At 37.6% G+C, this 15740-nt stretch overlaps 1 protein-coding gene across 9 annotated transcripts in view; it reads right to left on the bottom strand.

The window, feature by feature from the left end:
• Positions 1-15740, bottom strand: part of GK (glycerol kinase) — a 69480-nt gene that overhangs the window by 35557 nt on the left and 18183 nt on the right. For 6 of the 9 annotated variants that reach the window (XR_004318285.1, XM_032476036.1, XM_032476037.1 and 3 more), the window contains exons 4-7: positions 15269-15346; positions 5641-5724; positions 2278-2354; positions 31-168 (exon numbers count right to left, since the gene is read on the bottom strand). Coding sequence is in view for 8 of the 9 variants with exons in the window: in XM_032476036.1 (XP_032331927.1) it covers positions 31-168; positions 2278-2354; positions 5641-5724; positions 15269-15346 (377 nt within the window). In the remaining variant the exon portion in view is untranslated. The remainder of the gene's footprint in view (positions 1-30; positions 169-2277; positions 2355-5640; positions 5725-15268; positions 15347-15740) is intronic. The other 3 variants (XM_032476039.1, XM_032476041.1, XM_032476043.1) reach the window with 1 other exon arrangement.

Below are 15740 nucleotides of genomic sequence, written 5' to 3'. Positions count from 1 at the left end.
TCTCCATACACACATTATATTTAAACATACCCAAATAAGCCATGAATCAATGGTCCCGAAAAGAGCTCTATCTTCTTCAACTGCCTTTTGAACTTTTCTCACATTGTCAAGGAGCCAACGAAGTTTCACTGCACTAAAGTAAGTGCTGAGCGGAAGGCCTGTCTTGGACTAAAAACAGTTATGAAATTCAGCCAGCAAGTTAAACTCATAACAGTTTAAAATAAAACAAAATACCAAATCAAAAAAACACAACCAACCAGAAAATATTCAATGGCTCTAAAGGCAATCCCATGGTATTATGGATAAAAAAATAGTTTTCCTATCTCATGGCACAGAAAAGCATGCTCATGAACAAAGGTCAGAGTGATATATTTGCAGTTCAAAGAACATCCACATAGAAAGGCAAAGAGAAAATTAAATGACACAGCACCCTGAAATCTAGATAGTTAAGACATAGATGTGATGTAACATTTGTGATGAATTAGTAATATACACAGAACCTAGCCCAAAACTGTGCCTTTTATTTTATATTCCATGAAAGTGATAAACTATTGAAAATCAGTATATCCAATCATAAACTAATGACCATAACCAGAAGACTATGTTTTAAAGCATATGACTTAACAGCAATTTATGTGTAAAAAAATAACATAAATACATACTCAACGCACATACGTATTCAAATAACATAAAATTAGTAGAGAATAAAGTAGAACTCAAAGACACACCACATTAAAGCAACACAGATGTTCTATTTAAGAAAGTAGTTGCTAGTCAAAAGATAATGTAGCACACATGAAACTTATTTGATGTTCTAAACCAATGTGACCTCAGTAAACTAAAAAAAAATTAGTATATACAAAAAAAGTAGTTGCCTGAATTCAGCAAATATATTGAACAAAGGGAGGGTGAACTGAATAAAGGTGAAAGGGTAAGAATGAAACACATATGGGCTTATCGATCTTCCTTGAGAACGATGAGGTCCAACTCATTTTTGTTAGTATATTAGGCACTAAATTTATTTATAAGGGCTGGTGTAAGTGGTTAAGAAAATACATATGTCAAAATAATGCAACTATCCTTCCCTCCCTGAATCCTATTCTCATTTGTCACCTAACTACAGCAACTACACCTTTCCTTCTCATCTCTATGGATATGCTTAGTAAACAAAAGCTCAAACCAAAGGTTTTAGTACTTTAATGCAACCTTATAAGTTAAGAATCTTAACTCACAGTTTTCCAGCTTTCCTAGAAAAAAAAATCAATGCTCAAAAATAATAAAAAGAAATCATTTTTGCGACGTTTCTTTGATTTTAAGGACCAAGGGCCATCCCACAAACCACTACAGAGATATAGCATTAGAACATCTCATCATTATTTAAGTAGAACGTGTCAAAGTTGCCTAAAATGGCTTTAGAGAGAAAAATATGCATTCCCTGAAGCAAAGCGCAGTTGGAGTTGGGATGAGGGTTGGGCAGGTTGACCGAGAAAACAGATTAGGAAATGGTTAAGGGTGTCTTCAGGACAAGCCTGAAGTTGTTTGGGCGGGTGAGAATGGGAAATGGTTTGTTAGATTGCTGGAATTAATGGGAGTTGAGCACTAGTTTCAGAACCAAGAACTGCAAGAAACTGCCCTAAGAGTCCCATTGACAAATATAAAGGGAATAAACCAAAACCCAGAACTTTCTTTTGGATACTAGAAGAGCTTGACCTTGACCTTGCTGAGAAAAATACCACACTTGTTTCAAAAATTCTCTCTCCCTTCATTTATCTGAAGAGAGATGTATGTAAGCACTGAAAATCAGGCATAGTTTTATTGGCTTCTTCATATGAAGACAGCAGAAGAGGAGTTCAAGTAAAGGCTGGAATGCCTTCTACCTTCTCTCCCTGAATCCAGTTGCCCCAAAACTCAAAAGCATCCAGAATTTTCTTTGATGGATAGTAGAAAAACAAGAGAGAAGGATTTGGAAAGCATGGTTAAATCATAGGAAGTATTTCCTAGGGAGTATGGTTTAAGGCACGGGGACACCTTATAATCCCCTCCAACCTATCAACCTCAGAGTATTATTCCTCTAGTCTACCACAGGGCAAGGAAGATGGAAAGGTAAAGACCTGAGTTGTCCTCAATTGTCTGCAGAGAAATATTCTACAAATTGCATCAAATAAGTATTGCGCAATAAGATGTAACAGCTGAGTAGTCTTTCTGGTGAAATCGCTAAACTTTTTTTTTAAATATGCATTTTTCTTTTTATAGTATACTTTTGAAGAGATGTCTTACCTTGACAAAGTTATTATTTCCTGGAATTCTTTTACTAAGACTCTCAACGGTAGACTGGGTTCGTAGGTCAAGCCACACTGTAGACCAAAATATAATAATAAATACGAAAAACTTCATTAAAAAATTCAGATTTTAATGAAATCACTGTCAAGGACAGGAGACCGATTAGTTTCCACAAGCAATTAAAATGCTGTAGCTTTCAAAAGACAGAAATTAGAAAATTAGAAATGAATGGGCATACTGTTAGAAAAGAGACCAAATTTATGAGAATTCAAAGCTTTTATGCAAAATTACAGACCAAGTTAGGAGAACAATACATACCTTAGGGCACTTATTTTGTATCTTTTTTATAGAAAAAGTGAAAAAATTGTTTCGGATATGGATTTTCTATGCATAGTGAGTACTGAAAAAATCTGAATGCTAGACAGGCTAGTTGCCAGGGCAGAATGTACAGCCCAGGGTCACTGTACTGTGTATAAAGCATGGATCTTAGAAACACTTGGGAGCAATGTGTGACACAGCCGAGAACCTAACACTATTATGGAAGGAAAAAATAGAAAATTCAGTTGCTCATATACTAAATGCTTATTTACACTAAACTCTTTCAAAGGAGGCTAGAACCCAGAATCGTTACAAAAGATTATTTAAAGGTTACCATCCTTTCTCCATGTTAGATTGCTTTAAAAAATAAATAAATAAAACCCCCCTCTATTTTAACAGATCAACATTATTTTTACTAAATAATTCCACTTTCTGATCCCCCTTGGAGAAAGTTCTGTTCTGCTTCGTGACAGAAGGCTTGAGAGAGAGAAGGCATGAGATTGTACATAAAGCAATCGTGAAAGGTGAACAATAGGCTCAGCTGAGCTTTCTTGGTCAGATTTCAGTTTTGTACTTAACTTGTATACCTTTTCATCTGTTAGTGGTCACTCGATATTTTTAGGCACTGACGGTGCTCAGATGCCTCCTGAAAAGACGCAGGCCCACAGGCTATTTAAAGGGCGCCGGGAAGACTCCGCACGCTTGCCCACCACACGTGGGAGTGCTGGCAGCGAGTGTCTAGTTTATGGTTCACCCATAACTATACTATTCCCTCCTCTTCATTTAAAAACTAGTCATTTCCTGTAGTGAATTTTAATCAATTCTTTTAAAGTACTTAAACCATCATTACCCTTGAGGGCTGTCTGTGCTTGATTTTGACAGTGGCTACTTGGCACTCAATTAATTAAATCGGGGACTTCAGTACACTATACTGGTTTCCACAGGTGGGGAAAAAAGCAACAAAAGGTTTATCATAACTAAGGAAACAGAAGGTCAAGAGGAATAGCATGGAAACACATGGGCTAGAGATGACATGTGCATTTGGTGCCCAGCATCCATTCCTCTTGCTGCTGGGAGCAGTAGCTCCAATTCCCCTTAGAAAACCATTCCTCTCTCATCCTCAGCTGTGTGGCTTGCATGAAATTCAACCCCATCCCCAGCTCCAGTACTGTGCCTCTACCCCAGTGGTGGGTTCTGGAGAGCAGAGAGCACATGGGGTCTAATCAGCCCAAGTGAGACTTGTGCTTAATCTGCAAGACTCTCCGTCCTCAGTTCAGCGTGGTAGAGCACATAGCTGGGGCTGCTGCCCTCGTGTAGACAGCTGAAACGGCCACATCTGGGGCCATCCCAGAAAAGACAGACTTGTGGGATCCGGGTGATATCGTTTGACTCTGGAATCAAACAGCACCCGAACTGAGCCACTCTTTGAATTCCTTTTTTTTTTTTTCTTTTAACCTCATTTAGTTGGGGTTGACTTTTCTATTACTTGCCCTGTGAGTGATACAAGCCAGCAGCAGCAGTAGCAGCGGCAGCACAGAGTTGGCAAGATCTCCCAAGGCCAGGGAACAAGGGCAATCCACTTTTTTCACAGCATCGTATGACTGCAACAAAAGTGGACCTTCTTCATAGGCAAGCAACCCCAGCAGGTGTTAATGGTTTAACCGCAGTAGTTGGGAAAAGTAGAGGAATTCGAGAGAAAAGTTTTAAATCTACGATTGGTAGAATTAACAAGCGTAATTCAGTTTAGACTACCTACTTTAAAAAAAGGAAATAGGATGGATTAGAATGGAGAATATCAGCATTCACTAACCTCAGTAAAATAAGTATTGACTTGTGAAATCTTGCTTTAGTTACGTTGATTTCTTGAACCATGATGTAAAATACATTTCTTACCAAGGGACATGAAAACCACTGCTCTAGGCTTTTTGTTTACTGGCTTCCAGATCAGCATTTTCCTATATTTTAATGGACATCAAAGTCACTAGGGATCTTAAATATAAACCCCATTCCCAAGAATTCTATGATAGTAGGTCTGGGGAGGGGGCCCAGAATACACCTTTTAAATTGATGCCCCCCTTTAAGAAACACTGTTAGACTCAACAGCAGTGATTCTTATCCAGGAAGCACACAAGAACCACCTAAAAAACTCTGAAATAACATATCCTGGGGCCTACACTAGAGGATTCTGGTTGAAGGTCCAGACAAGGAAGGCCTGAGTCTTTCTACCTGTGTTACTCAGTGTTATACTAGAACTGGAGAACCTCTTTTCTAGGGCATGTTCTTTAGGATACTGAACTTGTTCCAATCATTTGTTTAAAAACAAAACTAAAGACAAACTGATGTGATCATCAGGTTGCTCCCTGAGTCTCAGTGGCTCTATTACTCCTTGACAAGGACCACTTATGTAAAACTGGGCACTATACTCCTCACTGAAAGCTTCCAACTATTCACACTGGTGTCCACAGAATTAACCCTTTGCCAAAAGAGTCAAAACATTGGATGCGAAATCTACATCTTCTGGCTTTGCCACCAATAAGCTATGAGACTCAAGCAAATCATTTTACCCTTCGTGGCCTGGATTTCCTGAATATAAAACAAGGCAGTTGGAACAGTCTCTAAAGTCTCTCTCTCCTTCTATTATTCCATGATCACAGACAGCTGGCATAATTCTTACTTTGTGTTTATAGCCCAAGAGTTTAAGGTAATTAGAATATATGGAATGAATTAGTAAAACTGCCAAAGAGAAAAATGTCAGTGGTCGGTACTAAGTAATTCACAAATGCTCAAAATTAATTGAATTAAGAACAAAAAAAATTGAAAACTCATTAAAGAAGCTGAGATGGCAGAATTAGATTTGCAGAATAAGGGACCAAAAGCCAAAGAGAAGACCCCAAGCTGGAGGACTAAGCCCCTCATGGAGGTAATTTCTGAGAACAATTAAAAGAGGTGCCAGATCCAGATCCAGCAACAGCATTGGTCAGTTTCCCCCAGTAGGTCAGAGTCGGAAGGCCAAGATGTGAGCAAGAGGCAGAGCACCAATACCTGAGGAAGCGCCAGCAGCTGGAACTGAAGAGCCAGAGGGAACAACGGCAGCTGGATCGGAAGGGCCAGGAGAAACTGGAGCAGCTGGAGCATTAGGAGAAATAATGGCAGTTCATGCTAGAGATGGCCAGGTTCAAGGTCTCTGTTCTCTTCCTGACCATTTAGGAAATGGCAGATCACTCAGGCGAGTTCATGAGAATGAACATTTTTCTACTCATTGAGCGTAGAACAAGAAAAGGAAGAGACACGGAGTCGAAGGGGAACGGGGCAATCCAGTCAGAGTCTCTGGTTCAGTGGCATTTCCATTTGGGCAAAGACCAGGTAAACACCTACTTCTTGTTCAGCATGACTCTTTGCTACCTGGCCATGTAGCCGTGTCCTAGTTAGGAAAGTTTCTCAGTTGGTTATTGACTGCTCACCCAACCACTGAATTGAAAGGCTTTGTGATGCAGTGAGTGAGCACATCCCTAGGGGATGTCAGGGGATGTCAGAAAGGAAAGCTAAAGAGTGCGCTACAGTCTGTTGGGGCCATCTGCAGGAAGACATAAAAGGGCTGCTCTGGGAAGGCGTAGCCCCAGGAAAGCACTTCCCTGGTAGGTTGGAATGTCTAGAGGGAACAAGGAATTGCTAAGTTCCAAAGTAATTCAGAAAAATATCAGAAGGAAAACAGAATCCAGAATACCATACAGCTTGTTTCTAGAACGCACGCCCCTTATTTAGCCTCAAATAAATTGGACTTAAATGGTTTAGACCATCAAATGAATAAGTTGGAAAAAAACCCAACTTGGATGATCTGAAATTTTTATTTGTATTAAATAAAGCCATATCTAATATATGCCTGGTAGATTTAGTTTGTTCTGAAAAACAAAGTCTTAAGAGTGAAGAGAAATGCAGTTGCCTCGATGCCCATGGACCAGGGTTAGTTCAGTGATGAGTAGCAGTATAGATGAAGAAATCACTTTTAGAATATTTAGAAATTACATCAGTTTTGGTTAGTCTTAACAATAGAAGGGAAATGTGCTGAAGAAAAAGAAGAAATGAACACACTAGAGATAATCTAAAGTATTTTCAGTTGACTGGGAGCAAAGGCAAATAATACATCTCCTCTGGATGGTTTGTTATGAGGCGCTGCTGGCCCGACAGGAAGGCAGGCTCGGGTTACGGAACACACCCTAAGCAAGGGCTGCTGACAGTTACGCAGTGTTATCAGGTTGTTTCCCTCGCAAAACATGGTAATAGTAAATCAGATATAACTGCTATGTGTTACCACTAGCCAAAAGTTAAGCTACTAATTAAGCTGGGTAAAAGGTAATTTGCAAAGGGGAAGGGAGTATTGATGACTGAGGACATTTTCAGAGATCAGGTGGGGCCAAAAGAAAAATAGAGAGTTGAGGAGGAGGGTAAATCAAAACGTGTATGTCAAAATTGGGGGGCTGAAGCCTACTTCAACTGTTAGGTGTATAAATGCAAAATGCCAATGGCTTACATGAGTGTGTGTGACCCCAGGTAGGCTCTGCATGTACCCTAAGAATACCTGTTGTGAATAAATCAGCCATTTCATCTGGCATTCCTAGATTAAAAAGGCTATCAGCCAATTCAGAACAGTGGCCATGTTCTGAACATTTACTGAAGATTTATAGTCTGCTAGGCACTGCTTAAGTGTCCTACATGTATCACTGATCTTCACCTCAAGCCTATGAGGTCCATACTTAGAATTTCTCCAGCTTAACTGTTGAGGGAACAGGCACAGAATGGTAGTAAATAGAAAAAGTAGAATTTGAACCCAAAGTCTGAATCCAGAATTAAACTTCTATGATATTTCTGTCCTCTGGACCAGGCTAGTGCTCAGGAGAATCTGTTTTTTAAGCCATCTGAATCAGGTCAAACTGTACTTGGTTGTGTCTGAACACTATATGTCTTCCCTCTTGGGGAATAAATGATAAGTTAACTGTCCAAGAAAAAAAAACACCTATGATATAGGTACAATCAGGATGAATTCACAGTCTTAAAACAAGATCACAGACCTCAAAGTTGAAATCTAATTTAGTTTCTTTTTCTGGTCAGAGTTGAAGAATCCAATCACTGCAAAACATGGCAGTATTTCTTTACACAGGATTGAAGGCGATCTAAGGCATTCAAAGAACCATGTAAAAAGAGACTTGAAAAATGAAAAATAAGTGGATCTTGATAAAGCTGAACAGTTGAATACTCTAGATTTTATAAAAGAAAAAAAAAATCAGCTCCTTTCCAAAGAAACCCATTAAAAACAAAAACACACCTTTGCTGTTTAAGGCCAAGGAGTTTGAGGTGGTTGGCCATCTATGGTTTTCTTTCATGCTGATACTCTGAAACATAAATCAGTTCCAGAAAAGATAAAAGAATTGAGCTCAAGGTTCCTTCAGATCTCACCAGATGACTAACCAGGTTTAATCTCTGGCCTAGGTTTAATGAGTATGTAAAAATTTAAAAAGGCAAAGAGGATGACCAATGTTTTAGACTGCCACAGTCAGCATAAAGAATTACGTGTCACAGAGGACTTTAAATCCATTATCTTAGAAAAAAATGTTTGCAATACCATTTAAATAAGGAATAATGGCTCAGAGACCCATGATTTTTGTTGGTGGTTTTCTTTAATATACTAAAGGTCTCAAGTCAGTGACTCTTGCCTCCCTGGATACTATAGTCCTAATGACGAATAATATTTCTATATTAAATCATAAATTGTGCTCTACAGAAAGCTACCAGATGAGTCATATTGCACTAGGCTTGCCATGCGCACCAGTCAGCTTCAATAGTGAGGGACAAAACCTGGCCAAGAAGGGGGGAAACAGTTGGGCCATCCTAGTTAGGCCAGAATGTTCCATCAGTAGCATCGGTGAAATGCATCTATGAACGTACTAAATATTGATGATTCAAGTCTTTCCCCTCTTGACAGTTGAACCACTTGTATAGTTTTGAACTTCATCAGCTTAGTCTGTGGTGCATTTGCAAACCCAAACCTTTTTTTTGCAATACTTCTTAGAAGACAGCAAGGTCTGTAGACCACTAATAATAGTTAGTTTTGGAAGGAAAAGGCTTAGAAAAATGGCAGGGGCAGAGTAGAGGGAATTCTTTGGAAAATATTGGTGAAGATAACGCTAAGAGGGAGAAAGAAAAGTACCAGAGGGACAAGGAAAACCAAGACAGCCGAGAGAAGTCAAAGGCCTGCTTCACATCCAGAGCCACAAAGCTGCTGCCATCCACCTGTGAGGTCATCGTGGTAAATGACTGCATCATGCAATAGAGACTGGGAAGCAGGGATGCATTTTATCTCCATTTTAGATATCACACCATTTGCCTCTTTCATCACAGAATTAACACATTTTAAAACAATATGAAACTTCTAAAACAGGCCATCCATGCTTCAATAGACGCATTTAAACTTTATCCTGCTCTTATCAGTGTACCCGTTATAAAAGATGCCAGTAGACAAACAAAAGGAATTTTTGCAAGGAAGAACAAGTAGCCTTTCTCAGTCTTCAACTTCTTCAAAGAAGCATATTTCATGTCTACTAACAGGACTCTGAAATTCTCCTGTCTCTGTTACTGTACTGGGAGGTGAGTGAGCGGATTGCTTACCAAGGACCCTTGAGCCATTAAAAAGAAGGCCACATAAAAAGCAACTAAAAAAAAGAAATGTAGACTCTGCCTCTCTCATTTCCCTGTCTATAACAAATTCTGCTTATTAGTTATAAAATTTAGTAAGTAAAGACAGAGAAAAGTCAAGAGGAGAAGGACAGGCCTAGAGGAACAGAAATTTACAAGAGAAAGGGACAAGGAAGCAAGAAAATCTAAGAGAGAGAGAGAGAGAGGGAGGGAAAAGTAGAAAACCCATAGACTATGATACAAACAAAGACAAAGAAGCTCAAAGACAAATATATGTAAAAATCTGATTTTGTTTCCATCAATACCACCTTGTGTTATTTTAAGATAAAGCTACTAAAGATTTAACATCATCATGCTGATATTCTCAACTGAGGACCTGCAGGGAGACAGGACACCTTAGTTTTCCTGGTTGAAATAAAATTGGAGGTAGATCTATCCTTGTCATTACTTCAAGTGGCTTCTCTTCCCAGCTAATCACTCCTCTGTCTACCTTTTCTAATCCCCTTCCTCTGTCTAGCTTCCAAATTCCTATCCCTAAGTCTTCTGTGTCACAAAGCCAAGCATGGTGCCTGCTTGGTTTGCCACCATATGCCTAGGGGCCATCATAGAACCTGTCTACAGAAAGGTATGTACACTTCTGTTGAACAAATTAATTTCACTTTCATTCCTATAGTGAATTCATCTATAATAAACTGAGACGATCACCTCTATGTTATCAACATTTAAGTCTACATTTTGAACAATCTCTTTATAATAGAGATACAAGTTTTAATTATCCAGAAATTAGCTTTGATTCTAAGCCCAATATTCACTTTGTCCAAAAAATAAAGTCCAGGTTGGCCCTCCCATGTGGGCACTCCCTAAATAATATTTAATTTCCTTCTGTTCTTTCAGGCTGAAAATCTTGCAATCCTGTTTTATTTTTGTCTCATCTTTATTCAATTTCCAAACATACCTTTCCTCTGAAAGGTCTTGCCAACTTGGCTTCTCTGTTCTCGCTGCACTAACCCCATCAGCAGTCTCAATGAACTCCTCTGCTAGATTTTACTGCAGAGATGAATCTTGTCCTTTTTAACATAATTACTTACATATTAGGATTTAAATGCTTTCTATTTGTCTTTTCTTCCTATTTCTATCCCTTTTTCTTTCCTTTTTAAAAAAATCATTCAATTTCCCCTTTAAGCTTGTTAATTATACATTATTTTACTCTTCCTGCTTACCCTATATACAACATGCATTCTTGACAATAAAAGGGCCTCAAACACTTTAACCTCACTTACCCAATATTCCTTTCATGTACTACTGTTGCCATGTAGTATTTAAATTTTTAATATATTTTGAACATCACAATACATTATTGTTTTATACAGTCAAATTCATTTAGACTGACCTACATAGTTACCCTTTCTAGGGCTCTGCATTCCATCTTGCATTGTCAAATTTCCACATAAGAACGTTTCTCTTCTACCAGAAAAAGACTGTTAGTAGGGATCTACTTGTAATGATTTCTATCAATTTTTGTTTGTCTTGGCCTTTATACCTTATTTTCATTTCTTTAGGATATTTTCATTTCTTTAGGATAGAGAATTCTAGGTGAAAGTTATTGTCTTTTAGCACTTAAAGATTTCATTCCATTGTACTCTGACTTTGTTTCCACTAAGAAATCAGCTGAAAGTTTTAGTATTGCTCTCTTGAAGGTCATATCGTTTGGCTACTTTACAATTGTCCTTTTATGTACGGCTTTCTATGTATTTATCTTGTCTAAGAATCACAGTGCTTCTTCAATCTGTGGTTTGATATCTTTCATCAGTTTTGAAAAACTTTATCATTTCTTTTCTTCTGGGACTCCAATACAAACAGGTTGGACCTTCTTACCTTACCTCACTTCATATTTTTCTTGGATTTTTTCCTATATTTTCAAAACCTTTGTCTCTTTGTTCTTCAGTCTGGATATTTGTTTCTGATCTCCCAGGTAACTAATTCATCATAAGCTGTGTTTAATCTGATATAAAATTCATCAACTGAGTTTTTAATACAGTCCTAGAATTCATATTTTGAAATTTCTAATTCTTTGCTAAGATTATCAATATTGTCAACAGATTCCTTGAACATGTAGGTCATAGTTATTTTAAAGTTTGCTAACTCTAATATGAGGATTTCCTATGGATCTTTTTCTAATGTCAGTTGTTTATGTTGGTTTTTAGTTATTGTTGTTTTGAAAGCCTGGGGTTTTTTTAATAGAAAACAAGAAATTGTATATGAAAAGTGCTAGAGATAATTTTTCTTCCAGAAAGGGTTCATTTTATTTACTTTTTGTTTTGGGGGGAGGTAATTAGGTTTATTTACTTCCTTATTTATTTTAACGGAGGTACTCAAGGATTGAACACACGTGCTCTACCCCTGAGCTACACTGTCCCGCCATAGGATTCATTTTTGTTTCTGAAAGGAAGTTAGGCTAGGAGCATCAGCAATCTCAGATCATATTAAACCACGGAGGATGGGAAGGGATAGACGGGATTTCAAAATTGTAGAATAGATAAACAAGATTATACTGTATAGCACAGGGAAATATACACAAGATCTTATGGTAGCTCACAGAGAAAAAAATGTGACAATGAATGTATATATGTTCATGTATAACTGAAAAATTGTGCTGAACACTGGAATTTGACACAATATTGTAAAATGATTATACATTAATAAAAAAATGTTTTTAAAAAATCATATTAAACCAGTCAGGGTTTTAAATTATTTGAATCTGGGCTTCAATTCTTGTGAGGGTTGGTATAGTTCCCATTTACCTAACTTCTAAGATTGGCCCTTCACAGTCGCAGTCAAAAGTCTGGCTTCCCAGGGGAGGGCACAGCTCAGTGGTAGAGTATGTGCTTAGCATGCACTAGGTCCTAGATTCAATCCCCAGTACACCTCCATTAAAAGAAATATTTATTATTTTTAAAAAAATAAATTTTAGGAGGGGGTAGGTAATTAAGTTTATTTAGTTTTAGAGGAGGCACTGGGGATTGAACCCAGGACCTCATTCATGCTAAGCGTGTGCTTTACCACTTGAGCTATATTCCCCCCACCTTCCATTAAAAGAAATAAATAAATAAACCTAATTACCTCCCTCCTCCAAAAAAAAAAAAAAAAAAAAAAGACCAAAAAAAAAAGTCTGGATTGGATTTTACCAATATTCAGTACCATCCTTGGCAGCCTCTGATTCCACCTTTTGCCTCCTTATTTCAAGGAACCTATAAAAGTGCTGCTTAGCTTCTCAGATACTCCTTTCAGAATCTATAGATATCTCTAGGGAAAAAGCAACAACAAATGCCAAACTCACCTCTCTGGGCTTTCCTTTTCTCCTGGATCTTGGTCCCACAATTTCTCACTGCCTTGGTAGCCTTCCAGTTCTTTAGGCAGTTTCTTTTTTTGTCCGACTTCTCTCATTGTTCTCAGCAGACAAGTGCATTTGAAATAACCCATTCCGCCATTGTGGGAAGCTAAACTCTCCTTTATCACCCATTTTGTTCCATGTTGCCCAGTCCATGGCTTACGGTGTCCTCTATATCCTCGCCAACCCCTATCTATCCAAATTAGAACATGGGATTTGGGGTTGGAAAGATTTACATTCAAAATGTGGCTTTACCTCTACTAATACCTATATGGCATTGGACAAATTATATAACTTTTCCATCAATCATTCATGAAATAAGCCAAGTAAAACCTGTTTCAGGGTCACTGAGATTAAATAAATAAATGGCTTAGTATAATCCCTAGTACCTAGTAATAGCAGTTAGCACTGAGCATTTGCATCACTGCTAGTTCTATTAAAACTAGTAAATTAGTCATCCTATACTTGAATCTGATCAGACTCTTCACTCTTTGGTGAAATATGTGTACACATTTTTGCTTCATAGCTTGTTCACACTATCCTTCAATTCTTCCTTTTCTTTTTTCCTTTTGTTCTCCTCTTTGCTTTTTTTTCTTTCTTTTTCTTATTGATATATAGTTGGTGTACAGTGTTGTGTCAATTTCTGGTGTACATCATAGTGATTCAATTACATATATTATTTTTCATATTCTTTTTCATTATAGGCTATTTTTATAGGGTACTGAATATAGTTCCCTGTGCTATGCAGAAGGACCTTGTTTATCTATTTTATATAGTTTACAGATGATGTCTGCAAATCCCAAACTCCCAAATTATCCCTCCACCCCTCTTCTAATTCTTCCTTTTCTTAATGTAAACCTTCCATACATTCTTCAAGGCCTAAAATGGAGTTCAATCTCCCTCAAAGGTACGCCAAAAATTCAAAATCAACAGGAGCATGCACTGACTCTAATTCTTATTTAACTTAGTAGCACACAATTTATCAACTATTCCCTAATTTTGTGTTAGTCTCTTTTCAAAGCCAGATTATAAAATGTTTCCAAAAACAGCCAACAATTCATATCCTCAATAACACACCCAGTGTAGCATCAAAGACATAAGAGGTTCTCAAAACATGCATGTGGTTCAGTATAGAAAAAATGTCTTATTTCATAGGTACAGATTGAATTAATACTCCAAAGCACATAGAATGAGGTGCAGAGGAACACAGGTCGAAGGGAAAAAAATGAGCAAATAAGCACATAACAAAAAGCTTTTCTGGTAAAATATTTACTGAAATCCTTCACTATAGTAAGCATAACATCAAGTAGCCTAGTTGCATTATTTTAAAGTGGCAACTCAAAGTCCAAAGTTGCATTTTTACAATTCAAAGTTTCGAGCTTAACAGGAAGTTTCTGGTTCTTTTGAGTAGGCCCTTCCTTTCACAAGGGGAAAAAATAGTAAAGCCCTAACTAGCTTAAGAAGTTGGCTAACACTGTTCTCTCAAGTACTAGTCATTAAAATTGTAATACCCTGCTTATATTCAAAATGAGCTGCTCATGAAAATGAGAACAAAGTAAAGATTTAAAATATGTACTTTTGTGTAATAGGGCCTTTGGCTGCAATGCTTTGACATTTTCTGCACCTTTAATTTCTTATCACAAATACAGAAGACAAACTAAGTTCTTTCTTAAACACAATAACATTAAATCTCTTAATTTTTTTTATAAAGATTCTTCCCAAAGAATTCATGCTACTCTTACAAGGTACCTTTTTAGTGTATTTTCTGCATGACATCACTTTCTTCCAATCAATACTAAACTAACAATATTACTAAAGTAACTGTAAAGTAAAAATAGCTCACTCTATAATCCCATCTCTGACAATTGCTGCCTCCACTCTCCACCCTACAACCTAGTATTTTATAGACAAAAAAGTGTGCTTTGCTGTTTGTGACAGAATGACGCCTGTTAGTAACTGTATATTTAGAGCAAAATTTTCCTTTTAGCAAGTGACAGTGTCATTCAGAGCTGAACTGTCATGTGCTAAGAGTGATGTTAAAATATACCCATGGTTATTTACCTTTAATAAGATGTGACATCTAACGGTGGTATACTTGAGATTTTGAGTTTTTGAACTCCTGTTGAAATAGCCAAATTCAAAGCAGAAGGAACTAAAAGCTTGAGATTTTATTTTTATAACCTCAGCAGAGTGAATTCAAATTTTTAGATGGGAAGAACAAGTACTTTAGAGACGGCGAGAGAGGGGACTGCAAACATTTGCAATCTTGACTTTTGAGGGGAGGAGGTGAGATCTCTTTTAGGTGTCAGAAACAGCAGGGATTAATAAAACAGTTCTGGCAACATTAACTCATGAGTATAATACAAATAAACAGGAAAAGGGGAGAGCATAAGAAAGAGTTCATTCAAGATGTGAATATCTGAAAATGGTAAAGATTTAACAACTAATTTCTGAGAGGACTCTTCTGCCCAACCCATGAGACAGATTATAGGAAACATGACCTCATGCTTTTTTAGCCAGATATTTTCGTAATGACAACATCTGCAAGTGGGGAAAAGCCTTGCATGTGACATCCACGTACAACACGTGGCTTACCTACAGCATTGTAGAGAGGCTCTCCAGTTAACTTGTCCCAGACTACTGTGGTTTCCCTCTGGTTACTGACACCAATAGCTTTAAAGAGAAAGTTAAACAGCAGGGAGTTAAAAAAACAAGCAGAAATCTACTTCAGGAGGATAGTTCTCTCTCCCTTTTCCTCTTACACACACAACTAAACATGACAATTCGAAAAAACACTTGGAACGTTTGTAGTGGTATTGAGTCTATTTTCTTTCAGTGGCCCCCGGAAAAGCAAACACCCAAACACACAATTGTTTCTTTTTCTTTCTACAGACTCCTTCCGGCTTCCCTACCAGCACAATGACATGGGTCCAGATCAATATCCAAATGAAATGCTCCTAGGTTGCCTTACAAAAGGGGATTCAGTAACTTTCCAAATTTACAACATCCAATTATTATGCTGAGGAGTCCAACAAGAGCTTCATTCATTTATTTACTAACTGCTACA

The sequence above is a fragment of the Camelus ferus genome, chromosome X, assembly GCF_009834535.1.
Source record: "Camelus ferus isolate YT-003-E chromosome X, BCGSAC_Cfer_1.0, whole genome shotgun sequence".
Lineage (NCBI taxonomy): Eukaryota > Metazoa > Chordata > Mammalia > Artiodactyla > Camelidae > Camelus > Camelus ferus.
The sequence above is the reverse complement of the archived record's forward strand: the minus strand, read 5'-3'. Positions and strand labels throughout refer to the sequence as shown.